Source organism: Pteropus medius, unplaced genomic scaffold, assembly GCF_902729225.1.
Source record: "Pteropus medius unplaced genomic scaffold, Ma_sr-lr_union100, whole genome shotgun sequence".
In the NCBI taxonomy this organism is placed as follows: Eukaryota; Metazoa; Chordata; class Mammalia; order Chiroptera; family Pteropodidae; genus Pteropus; species Pteropus medius.
Genome location: NW_024355205.1, coordinates 3,971,147 through 3,984,283, shown reverse-complemented (window position 1 = coordinate 3,984,283; position 13,137 = coordinate 3,971,147). Strand labels below are relative to the sequence as shown.

The window sequence follows — 13,137 nt, the reverse complement described above, 5'->3', positions numbered from 1 at the left end:
AATTTTGGTCTAAGGTAGTTTCTCTTTTAAAACCAATTACTATTTGTCAGTAAAAGGCTGGTGTTCTGGAAGGGAGTCCTCAAGGAGACTGTTGTCTGAGAAACAGCCCTTTCTCTAGAATGTTTCTGTCTCTCCTCTTTAAGCAGAGGCTATTGAAATAAAGGTAGATTATTCCATCTTGCATATTGCAAACAATGACTTTTAATTTGGGTTTTAGAAATGAGTGGGATCTGAGAGAAAGAATGAGAATGAATGTTGTGTTTAATATATTGGGAAGTAAAATACCTGTTGCATAAAATAGTGTTATATTCACTGAAAAATGAACAGAATTTTAAAAGACAAAACTATTTCCATTGCTATGCTGCTAAGATGTTACTTTCTAATTTTGCAAGATTAACTACTTAATCATATAGTGTATGTCTATAAACACACATGTGAATCTAATAAAAATAACTTCAAAGTAACTTTCTTTACAATTCCTTATTGCAGAAAAATTTAGACAGTTGACAAATATTATAGTGCAGTTATTTAAAGTTATAAAATTTTAAAATAAAAACTTGATCTGCATTGTTATATTTTGTTTTTTGCTAGAAACTGTGGAGAAGAGGATGTTTATCATTTACTTGAAGCCTATTAATATCAGAAATAAAGAAGTGAGGAAAATAGAAATCCATTTTGATTTACAATTCAACATATCACAGGCTTCCATTAAAGCTTTGGGAGAAGACAAACAGGTGGCAGGTTTAATTCTTTTTAATTATTTGACTGTGTTGTAGTATGTTTTTATGTCTCTTAAATTTCCATGTTGGGTTTTTAAAAATTAAAATGTAATTGACATATAACATCCAGTCATGTGTTACATAACAACATTTCAGTCGATGGTGGACTGTATTTAAGATGGTGATCCCATGAGATTGTAATGGAGCTGAAAAATTCCTATTGTCTAGTGACATCATAGCCCTCATAATGTAGTGCAAAGCATTACTCATGTGTTTGGTGATGCTGGTGTAAGCAAACCTTCTGCACAGCCAGTTAAATGAAAGTATAGCACATGTAATTATATACAATACATAATACTTAATAATGATAATACACAACTATATTATTGATTTATGTATTTACTACACCACATTTTTTATCATCACTTTAGAGTGTATACTCTACTTATAAAAAAAGTTTGCTATAAAACAGTATGCTGTGTTTTGCTGGCAGCAGTCTCATACATCTGGTGTTTACTGTGTTTTTCGATTGCATCATTTTTTCTTGTGTTTGTTTTAATCTCATGTTGTTTTGTACAGTAACATGCTGTATAGGCTTGTAGCCCAAGAGCAATGTACCACATTGCCTAGGTGGGTAGTAGGCTATCCTATGTGAGTTTGTACAAGTGTGTTCTGTGATGTTCACTTAATGACAAAATCACCTAGCAGTGCATTTCTTACAACATAGCCCTGTCATTAAGTGGTGCATGACTGTAGTAGTTTCAAGTGCATAGCATAATAATTCAATATTTGTATATATAACAAAATAATCACCACAATAAGTCTAGTTAACAGCCATTGCCATAGTTATAATTCTTTTATTCTTGTGATGAAAATTTTTAATTTACTCTCTTAGCAACTTTCAAATATGCAATTTCTGTCTATTTCTGTCTATTTCTTCCTTTAGGTCTTTAATATTTGCTTTATATGTATAGATGCTCCTATGTTAGGTGCATAAATATTTACAAATCTTATATCCTATTGTTGGGTTGAACCCTTTATCATTGTGTAATGATCTTCTTTATCTTTTATTACAGTCTTTGTAATAAAGTCTCTCTTGTCCGATATAAGTATAGCTACCTCAGCTTTCTTTTGGTTTCCATTTGCATGGAATATCTTTTCTATACTTTTACTTTCAGTCTATGTGTGTTCTTACATCAAAGTGAGTCTCTTTTAGGCAGCATATAGATGGGTCTTTTTGTATCCATTCAGCCACTCTATATCTTTTGATTGGAAAATTGAATTCATTTACATTTAAAATAATTATTGATAGATATACACTGATCTACATTTTGTTGATTGTTTTGTGGCTGCTTTGTACTTCCTCTGTTCCTTTCTTCTCTTGCTCTATTCCTATATGATTCTATGATTTTCTGTAGTGGTATGCTTAGATTCCTTTTTCCTTCCTCCCTCCCTCCCTCCCATCCATCCATCCATCCATCCATCCATCCATCCACTGTAGGTTTTTGCTTTGTGGTTACCATGAGACTTACATAAAACAACTTATAATAGTTTATTTTAAGTTGATAACAGTTTAAGTTTAATTACACTCTAAAGCTCCACATTTTTACTTTCTCTCCACTTTTTTTTTTTTTTTTGATGTTACAATTTACATCTTTTTATCTCGGGTATCTCTTAACAAAGTATTGTAGTTATAGTTCTTTTTACTACTTTTGTCTTCTAACTTCATACCAGCTTTATAAGTAATTGATCCACCACCTTTACAATATCAGATTATTCTGAATTTTACTATATATTTACCTTTGCCAGTGAAATTTATAGTTTTATATATTTTCCTGTTACTAATTAGCACCCTTTTATTTAAGCTTAAAGAAGTCCTTTTAACACTTCTCATAAGGATGGTCTAGTAGTGAAGAACTCCGTTAGCTTTTGCTTGTCTGGAACACTTTACCTGTCCAATTCTAAATGACAGCTATACTGAGTAGGGTATTCTTGGTTGGGAGTTTTTAAATTTAGCACTTTGAATATATTATGCCACACTCTTGACTTGCAAAGTTTCTTTTGAGAAAAACTGATAGTCTTGGGTGGTGGGAGGAGGGTTCCCTTGTATGTAACAAATTTATCTCTTACTACTTTTAAAATTCTTATCTTTTAACTTTTGATACTGTAATTATAATGTGCCTTAGGTGGGTCTCTTTGGGTTTCTTTTTTTTTTTTCTGAGTCTCTTCAGGCTTCCTAGATCTGGATGTCTGTTTCCTTCCCCAGGTTAGGGAAATTTTCAGCCATTATTTCTTCAAATGAACTTTCTGTTCCTTTCTCTCTTCTCCTTCTGGGACTCCTATAATGTGAATGTTTGTTTACTTAATGTTGTCCCATAGGTCCCTAACACTGTTCTCGTTTTTTTCATTATTTTTTCTTTCGGGTGCTCTGAGTAGGTGAGTTCCATTGCCCTGCTATGTTTTAGAGGTCACTAATCCTTTTTGCATTTCATCTAGTGTGTTGAACCCCTCTAGTGTACTTTTTAGTTTAGTTATTGTATTCTTAAGTCCTGTGACTTCTGTTTGGTACTTTCTCTGCCTTTGTCGAAGTTCTCATTGTGTTCATCCATTATTCTCCCAAGTTTGGTGAGCATTTTTATGACCATTATTTTAAACTGTTTATCAGGTAAATCACTTATCTCCTTTTTATTAAGGTCTTTTTCTGAGGTTTATTTTGTTTTCATTTAGAACATATTCCTTTGTTTCTTCGTTTTCCTTGACTCTGTTGGTTTCTATGCATTAGATAAAACAGCTATCTCTCCCAATCTGAAGGAGTAGCCTCATGAAGAGATGAACCTTAATGCTCAACCCTGCCCTAGCTCTTGGTTGTCTGAGTCTTTTGTGATTATTCAAGCAGCCTCTTTTATTTAGTGTGCCAAGGGCTGTCAGTGTCCCAAACGGGGGGATCTCAGCACCTAGATTCAGTCATGGAAACCATACTGTCAGGCAGCCACTTTTAAAGTATGCAAATATATACAGTCCTGTGGTATTGCGAGCACAAGCCCCACTGTCTACTAGAGCCAGGTGATCTAAAGGTGTCCCCCTGGGTGGCAGCCACAAAAATTGAGGGGCCAAATGATGGTACAAGCTCTTTTCTAGTGAGCTGTAGTGAGGCAGAGGGAGAATGCAAAGGTGGCATCCACTAGTCTCTGTTTTCGAGAGGACCCCAGTAGCCTCTAGACATGTGCCCAACTAGAAATCTGCCCCTCTGGTCAGAACTTCAGGACAAGCAAATAGGTCTTTTTCAAAGAAAGACTGGAGTGTATTTTAGTCTGCTGTGTGTGCTATGCCCTGGGGGTGGTAGTCAGCCAAGAACTGTCTTTCCAGTTATTGCAGAACTATGGGACACAAGAATGGAAGCCCTGCTGACCATCAGAACCAGGAAGTGTAGGAGCATATCCTAGATGGCAGCCACCAAAACTGGGGTACCAGATGTAGGAATGGGCCATCAAATGCACATACAAGCTGCCCTCTGGGGGATTCTGTGCTCTGGAGCATGGAAAAGGGAACATGCAAAGACAGAAACTGCCCTTCAGGGTCTCTGGAGAGGTTTATAGCCGTCTCTAAGATGCATATTTAATTAGAAGCCTGCCTCTCAGGCAGCAGCTATGAAGAAAGCAAATAGGCCTCTTTCACAGAAAGCCTGGACATCTGTCTGTTGTTTCTCTTCTGTGTCTTGGGGATGGTAGCTGGTTAAGAATCTTTCTTCATTGGTTACAGTCCTAAGAGACCCACAAGTTGAAACCCTGCTGGCCACCAGAGTCAGGCAATTTAGAGGTGTCCCCTTGGTGGCAGCTGCAAATATCAGGGCACTAGATGAGGGTGCAAGCTTCTTTCCAGGAGACATTGGCAAGCTAGAGCAAGGCAAAGGGAGAGTATAAAGACGGGGCTTTGTGGCCTATGTCCACAGAGGATTTCAGTAGGCTCCTAGATGCTTTAAGGTAAGCAAATAAGCTTCTTTCACAGAAAGTCTGTGTGCCTTTCAGTTGGTTGCCTCCATGCTGGGCCCTGGGACAGGCGAGTCTGCATGTGTGAGCCCTTTAAGAACTATTTCTCAGTTTGTTAGAGCTTCATAGGTCTCATGGACATAAGCCCTGTTGGCTTTGAAAGCTAGATATTTTGGGGGCTTGTTTCTCAGGTGCAGGTCTTAAAAATTGAGGTACCAGAAGTAGTGTTCAAACCTTTTACTCCTCAGGGAGAAGTTTGGGGTTCTGAGTTTCTACCTGATTGTGGGTTGTCATGCTGCTGGAGTTTATAGTAAGATTGTGTCTCAGCATCTCCTATCTGCTTTGATGTGGATTTTTTCTTGGCCACCTGATGTATCAGAATCATTCAGCTAGATTTTGTTTTTGTTTTTTCAGAGGAAATTGTACTATATACAGCTGAAGATTGATGTGTGTCTGTGGGAGGAGATCACTTCAGAATCTTTCTACATTGCCATCTTGAACCAGAATTCCTTGTTGGGTTTTGATGTGAACACTTGCTCAAGCAGAAGGATTGATCTTTTGCATACCATGTAATAAGAGTTGACAGTTCTGAGTTCTAATCCTAGTTCTTTATTTTCATATATCATTGTCTTAACTATGTGGGATACAAAGCCTAGCTTCTTTGTGCCTTGAAATGCTTAATTATTTTGAACAGTTGAAAATTTTTCTAGGGTAATATCACCTCCTTAGCACATTCTTCCAGAAGTCCTGACAATATTTGCTGTGGACTTCTTGGCACTTCTTTATTTCTCCGCTCATTGAGGATGAGGGGAACCACTAGGAATAGGGTCTCTTTGGAAGTTTTTCAACAGTTATTTCTACTGGTCTTATCTTGTGGAAATGATCTGAGCATTGTGTAGACTGCTATGGTCTCTAGCAGTCTCCATCTCACTGAGAATAATATTTCCTATTTATATACAAGAGCAAGAAGCCTTTCTCTATCACACACAGTGGGCAGGGCAAAGAAATTTGTGACAAGGATAGGAATTGAATTAAGATGTCAGAGACTTGAGGGAGGGTATAGTGGACTGGTTTCCTCTTGGTTTTGAGTTGTATATAAAAACATTTTATATATGTTAAAATGTTCTGCAAATATAGTTTCCAAAGACTTACCCATGAGAAGACCATTTCATGGATGAGGATGAGAAATAAAAGAATCAATTAATAAAAAACACCTCCATCATATTACATGAGCTGGCCTGACACTGTAGGTTTGCCTTTTCTCATGAAAAACATCAGAATTATGTTCATTTCCACATTTCACAAAGTGAAAAAAATGTGTTTGGAGAAAATTGGGCTTTACGTGCTATTAAGCCACAGCTCCTGGACCATGAGACCCTGTGAAGAAGGAGTCGGGATGTGAGAGCTGTTGGGAACTCACTGCAGACTCATCCTGAGAGGTTCAGTCCCTGAGTAAAGCAGGGTTAGAAAATACAAGAGGTCAGACTTGGGAAAGAGGAGGGAAGGTCTGTGCAGACTCTGGGAGGGGAAGTGGTCAGAGAAAGGTGATCCTAGAGGAAGGAGGTAAGTAGAGAAGCTGGAAACAGCGAAATGATCCTTCAAAAGAGGACAAAATAAAGACTAACTTCTAATTTCTCAGCATGCTGTTTCTGAGCTTTAAGTTTTCCTTAAAATCTTTTAAAAGATTACTGGTTTTAAAAGTCACATGGCTTTTGGTTTTCATTTCAGATATTGGCTGACCAGACAAAAATCTCCTCAGAACTTCTCGATAAGTTTGAAAAAGAAGAAACTGAGATTCCTCCTCTCAGCCACCAAGAAGAGACAGGTATATTGGGAAATAATAAAATTTCTTACTCTGAATTCTCTACAAAAATAATGATAGAACCTTACTTGGAAGAGGTCATTGAAAACCTGTGATCACATCAGAGTAATAAATGTATCATTGTACCTTTTCAGAAAGAAAAGCTGCTGATAGTCTTGAATCATTTTCTTCACCTGATACAGTTTCTCTTGTGGGTCAATCAGAAATGACAAGGGAGATGGGGGCATGGAGGGGCCTGTCTGCCTACAAAGCTGGTTCTGCACAGATCGTGAACCCTTTATAAGTTATACCCCACAGCTGTTTTCCAAAGTCCCATAGATTTCCAATTTGAAATTTGAGACCTGACCTAATTTATCAGTTTTTAGCAAAAGATGGTGATGTACCTGCACTGTGGATCCCATGAAGAACAATTGGAGAGTGTGCCCACTGTTGTGCATGGATATTATCGCTTTTAAATTATTTTTTCTTAATATGTATAGACCGGGCAGAGGAATCCACTGAGCTGCCAGAATTAATGAGTGCTGAAGATGACTGCTGCCTAGTAACTCTCCCCTCAAATGACCAGTCTGAGCTTCCTGTGAGTATGGGGAGCTGGAGGACAAGATTCTGAACTGGGATTATTTTTGCCTGCCATGTTTATGTGTTCTCTCCTTTCTCAACGTGGCTCACCCGTAGAATGCATGACTTGGCTGGCTTTGCCTCATTCTCTCTTTTGGAATCTGGAGACTGAGTTGTAGGGAAAGGGTTTTAATCTTTGTACTCCAGGAGCTGGTTTTTACTTATGACCTGCAGGAACTTGGGCAAATTACTTAACATTACTGAACCTGAAGCTTCTCATCTATAAAATAGAGGTAATAGCTGGTTTACAAGGTAGACCTCTGAGGATTAAAAACAGAATGTATGTATAGCACCTAACACATTACTTAGTATATATAGGTATTCTGCCCCTTTCTCATTTTTTATATTTGATTACCTGGACACATTATATAGAAGTGTGATGATAGTGTAATGATTTTTTTTTAAAAAGCCAATATACCAAAGGTTATTTCTCCAGAGAGTTGGTCTCCTTAGGAAGTCGTATGCTTATCCCAACAATTCTGATGTCGTTGAAGACATTTTTGCAATTTTTCCTTTGATGTTTCCCTTAGTAACATTGGAATACTCTGATTGTCTTTGATAGTGGCAAATCATCTTCTGAGGGTGGATATCAATTTATTGCAACAGCCAACAGTCATTTGGAGCCGAGTCTAATAAACAAAGAGCCTGGTATCTTAGTATTCAATGGAAATGCTTTTTTTTTGGAGATGTAAAGTGGCTCCAGAAGAATTTCAAAAGAGGACTTCAAAGGCAACGTAATTAAATACATATATTTTTTTTTTTTGCAGCAAACAAAAGCAGCTGATAGTTCACCTGAAAAATTGAAACTGGGTGATACACAACAAGGTTGGATTTTTTAAATCTATTATAAATAAGACCTGAGTGGTATATTTATATTTATTTAGTTGAGAAGCTTAACAATTTTTCTTTTTAATTTTTACCGTTAGAAGTTACTTCAGAACATGAATATTCATCAGATTTACCAGAACCATCAGTAACAATTCTGATTCCTAAATTAAATGACAAATCCAGGTAAATGATTTTAAAAAGTAATAAATCATATAGATTGCTATTAATGTGACTAGTTAATGTAAAAGTCAGCTGTCTAGGTTTTCCCCTTTTGCTGCATCTGGCCATGTCCCATACAAGGAGAGAGTCTTGTATGTGGTTTTCTGTAGAATGATTTGAGCTGTGCTGGAATGTTCTCCTGACCTATAAGTCTCTACTATTAGACTTCAGTGTTATCTTTGGCGGTGTATTTTTCTAGCATAATGCCCTCAAGGTCCATCTATGTTGTCGAAAAATGACGGGATTTCTTTATTTTTTATAGCCGAATGGACATCTTCTTTGTCCATTCATCTGTTGATGGACACTTAGATCGTTTCCCTATCTTAGCTATTGTAATAATGCTACACCGAACATGAGGGTGTGGATATCTCTTTGGGATAGTGATTTTGTTTCCTTCAGATGTATACTTAGAAATGCTGGATCATATGGTAGTTCTATTTTTAATTTTTAATATTTTCAATTTTTAACTTTCATTTTGGCTGTATAAGCTTTCATAGTGGCTGTACCAATTTGCACTTCCACCAGTAACATACCAGGGTTCTCTTTTCTTCACATCCTCGCCATCATTTTTTTTTTTTTTTGGGCGGTAATAGCCATTCATCATTGTGGTTTCGATTTATATTTCCCTAATTATTAGTGATGTTGAATATCTTTTCATGTAAGTGTTGGCCAGTTGAATCTTTTTTGAAAAAATGTCTATTCAGAGCCTCTGCCCATTTTGTAGGTGGATTACTTATTTTTTTGTTACTGAGTTGTGTGAGTTCTTCATATATTTTGGATATTAATCCTTTATCAGATATATGATTTGCAAATATTTTCTCCTTTTCTGTAGGTTGTTTTTTCATTTTATGGATAGTTACTTTTGCTATATAGAAGCTTTTTAATTTGATGTAGTCCCACTTATTTTTGCTTTTGTTGCTTGTGCATTTGGTGTCAAATCCAAATAATCATGGCGAACATCAATGTCAGGGAGCTTTTTCAATGTATTTTCTTCTAGGAGTTTTATAGTTTTAAGTCTCACATTCAAATCTTTAATCCATTTTGAGTTAATTTTTGTAAGTTGTTCAAGAAAAGGATTCAGTTTCATTCTACATATGGTTATCTAATTTGCTTAGCACCATTTATTGCAGAGACTGTTCTTTTCCTATTGAGTATTCTTGGCTCTATTGTTAAATATTAGTTGACCATATATGCGAGAGTTTATTTCTGGGCTCTCGAACCTGTTCCATTGGTCTTTGTGCCTATTTTTATGCTGGTACCATATCTCTGTGGTAGAATTCGAAAACAGGATGTGTGATGTCTCTATCTTTGTTCTTTCTCAAAATTGCTTTTGATACTTGGTGCCTTTTTTTGGTTCCATACAAATTTTAGGAAGTGTTTTCTATTTCTGTGAAAGATGCCATTGGAATTTTGATAGGGATTGCATTGAATCTGTAGATTGTTTTGGGTAGTAAGGACATTTTAATTCTTTTAATCTATTGGCATGGAATATATTTCCAATTATTTATGTCTTCTTCAGTTTTTTTTAATCTATGTCTTATAAGTTTCAGTATACAGTTCTTTTACCTCCCTGGTTAAATTTATTCCTAGGTACTATTCTTTTTAATAAATATAATTGACAAACCTCTATGTAGAGTGATTAGGAAGAAAGAGAAGACAAAAAATTACCAATATTAGGAATTAGATGACATCATTACGGATTCTATAAATATTAAAAAGTCAATAGGGGAGTGTTAGGAATAACTGAATGTCTAAAAAAGACAACTTTAATGAAATGGAGAAGTTTTCTAAGTGACATGAACTATCAAAACACACTCAGGAAAAAAATAGATAACCTGAGTAGCCCAATATCTTTTAAAGAAATGGAATTTATCGTTAAAGAAATGGAATTTATAGTTAAAATCCCAGGATTTCAAGTTTGACTTAACAGTAAAAAATCAGGTAATTCATTATGTTAACAAAAATAAAAATATGATCCTAGTTGACACAGAAAAAGTATTTGAAAAAATTAAATATCTATTCTTGATTAAAAATGCTCAGGTAGCTAGATATGAAAAGGAACTTCCTCAGTTTGTTAAAGGGCATCTGTGAAAAACCTACTGCTAATAACATTTAATAATGGAAGACTGAATGCTTTTCCCTAAAATCAGGTATGAAGCAAGAATATTTGCTCCACTACTTCTATTTGACATTGTATTTGAGAGTCTAGCCAACATGATTGACAAGAAAAAGAAATAAAAAGCATTCCTATCAGAAAGTGAGGAGAAAACCTGTAGGTAACATGATCATCTAACTAGAAAATTCAGTAGAATCTACAAAACGGCTACTAGGACTAATAGGCAAATTTTAAAATGTATATTTTTAAAAATTGTGGTAAAATACATATAACATAAAATTTACCATCTTAACCATTAAAAATATTTTTTTATTTTTCAATTACAGTTGACATTCAATGTTAGTTTCAGGTGTACAGTGTTAGATATTTATATAACTTATGAAGTGATCTCCTTGATAGGTCTTTAACCCACCTGACACTATATATAGTTATTAGAATATTATTGACTATATTCCCTAAGCTGTACTTTATATCTCCATGACTTTTGTAATTGCCAATTTGTAGTTCTTAATCCTTTCACCTTTTTCACCTAGCTCTCCAACTTCCCTCCTATCTGGCAACAATCAGTTCATTCTCTATATCTATGAATTTGTTTCTGTTTTGTTTGTTAGTTTGTTTTTTAGATTCCACATATAAGTGAAATCATGGTATTTGTGTTTCTCTTGCCGACTTGTTTCACTTAGCATAATACCCTTTAGAGCCATCCATGTTGTCACAAATGGAAAGATTTCATTTTTTTAAAGGCCAAGTAATATTCCATTTTATGTATGTACTACATCTTTTTTATCCAGTCGTCTATCAATGGACACTTAGGTTGCTTCCATATCTTGGCTATTGTGAATAATGCTATAATGAACAGAGTGCATACATCTGTTTGCATTAGTGTTTTGGATTTCTTCTGTTAAATAGTCAATAGTGAGATTGCTGGGTCATATGGTAGCTATATTTTTAATTTTTTAAATAACTGCTTTCTATAGTTGCTACACCATTTCCCAATCCTATGAACAGTATGCAAGGGCTCCAATTTCTCCACATTTCACCAACACTTAGTTTGTTGTTTTAATAATAGCAAACAATAAAAAGGGGTTATTATTCAAAATATGTAAGGAACCTCTACAATTCAGCAGCAAAAGAAAAAAGCCCCCAAACACACAAACAAAAAAAGAACCTCTCCCCCCCCAAAAAAAACCTCGCCTGATTAAAAAAATGGGGAAAGGATTTGCATAGACATTTTTCTAAAGAAATCATCAGGGAAATTTTTAGCACCCCAGTTGATTCTAAGGTAGAGCCCGACAAGAAGCATGCTCTGCAGCTTTGTCACAGCTCGCTGCTTACTTGCTGATCTCACTCTGCCTTCCTCTTCTTTGTATGCCTGACAGAGAAGAGTTCAACAAAGGTTTGTTTTTGTTTTAAATAACAAAGGGCAGAAGATCTTTGGAAATGGATTGTAAGATAAGAAGTTTGTCGAGAGCGAGAAAAAAAAAAATGGCATAGATGATAGAGGCTCTTGTGACCAAATCAAAGTTGTGAGAGAAACATGGAGCAAACAGCAAAAAAAAGTCACCTGGGATCTAGATGAACAATCTCTACAACTAGGGAGAGAAATAAGAAATCATCCTTCAATGGGAGGAGGTAGGATAGGGTGAGAATGAGAGGCCGCCCAGTCCTGAGCAGCTGAGTGAGACAGAGGCTGAGGCGGCGGTAGACGCCTCTTAAAGGGGCTGTGTCCATGAGCAGACTTTTGTTATGACGGACCTGCTCTCTTCTGAGCACCAGTGCCCGGTCGGCTGCCTGGGGGCATCAGGGATGTACAGGGGTAACTGAGTTGTTGGAGTGAGGGCCGGAGGTGAGGATCTCTCCCAGACAGAAGTGCTGGCTGTTTCCATTGTTCCTCTGTTGAGCCCGCCCCCTTCCTAGTGTGCTGAAACAGCGCCGCCATAGTGGAGATGTCATTACACTGGATAACAGGTCGCTCTGCCCAGAGGATTCCGTGAAACTGCCTCCCCCAACTCGCAGCCCCACCGAAGTCACATCCAGGTGTATCCTTGGAGAGTCCTGTGCTCCTTGCTGAGCAGCACCAAGACTCACACTAATGGCAGCTGGCCTCCGTTACTGGTGTGGTTTCTTGAGGTAACTATAAGCATAGCATCTGTGGATTGCTTGCTGAATCTTAACAGATGGCCCCAGAGGGGCACAGGGTGGGGCTAAATTTGGCCTGCAGCTAAACCTCTCTCAGGACTGTGCCACTGGACACACCTACACAAAGCCACACTAATAAAACCAGAATACTTAAGAGCTTTGCTGAGGACATAGAAACAGACACAGAAAGGTAGCTAAAATGGGAAGACAAAGAAGCAGAAACCATATGAGAAAACAGAACATAAATCCAGGAATAATGGAGTCAAGCAATCTAACAGATGCAGAGTTCAAAACACTGGTTATAGAGATGCTCAGTGGACTTAGGGGAAGTATAGATGAATTCAGTGAGAACTTTAACAAAGAGATAAAAAACATAAAAATGGAAATGGAAGTTATAAAAGAGAACCAGTTAGAAATGAAGAACATGTTATCTGAGATGAAGAGTGTATTAGAGGGAATCAATAGATAAAGGAGAGGATCAAGTCACTGATATTGAGGATGGGGAAGCCAAGGACACTCAATCAGAATGGCAAGAAAAAAGAAGCCAAGACTATAATAATTTAAGGAGCCTATGAGATACTATTAAATGTAGAAATATCCATTTCGTAGGGGTATGTGAAGGAAAACAAGATGTTGAAGAGCTATTTGAAGAAATGATGGAAAACTTCCCTCACCTGGTGAAGGAAATAG

At 36.6% G+C, this 13,137-nt stretch overlaps 1 protein-coding gene across 1 annotated transcript in view; it reads left to right on the top strand.

The window, feature by feature from the left end:
* Positions 1-13,137, top strand: part of SYCP2L (synaptonemal complex protein 2 like) — a 72,516-nt gene that overhangs the window by 24,235 nt on the left and 35,144 nt on the right. The window contains exons 15-19 of the mRNA XM_039857899.1: positions 592-734; positions 6,434-6,530; positions 7,007-7,104; positions 7,913-7,970; positions 8,072-8,156. Of these exons, the coding sequence (XP_039713833.1) occupies positions 592-734; positions 6,434-6,530; positions 7,007-7,104; positions 7,913-7,970; positions 8,072-8,156 (481 nt within the window). The remainder of the gene's footprint in view (positions 1-591; positions 735-6,433; positions 6,531-7,006; positions 7,105-7,912; positions 7,971-8,071; positions 8,157-13,137) is intronic.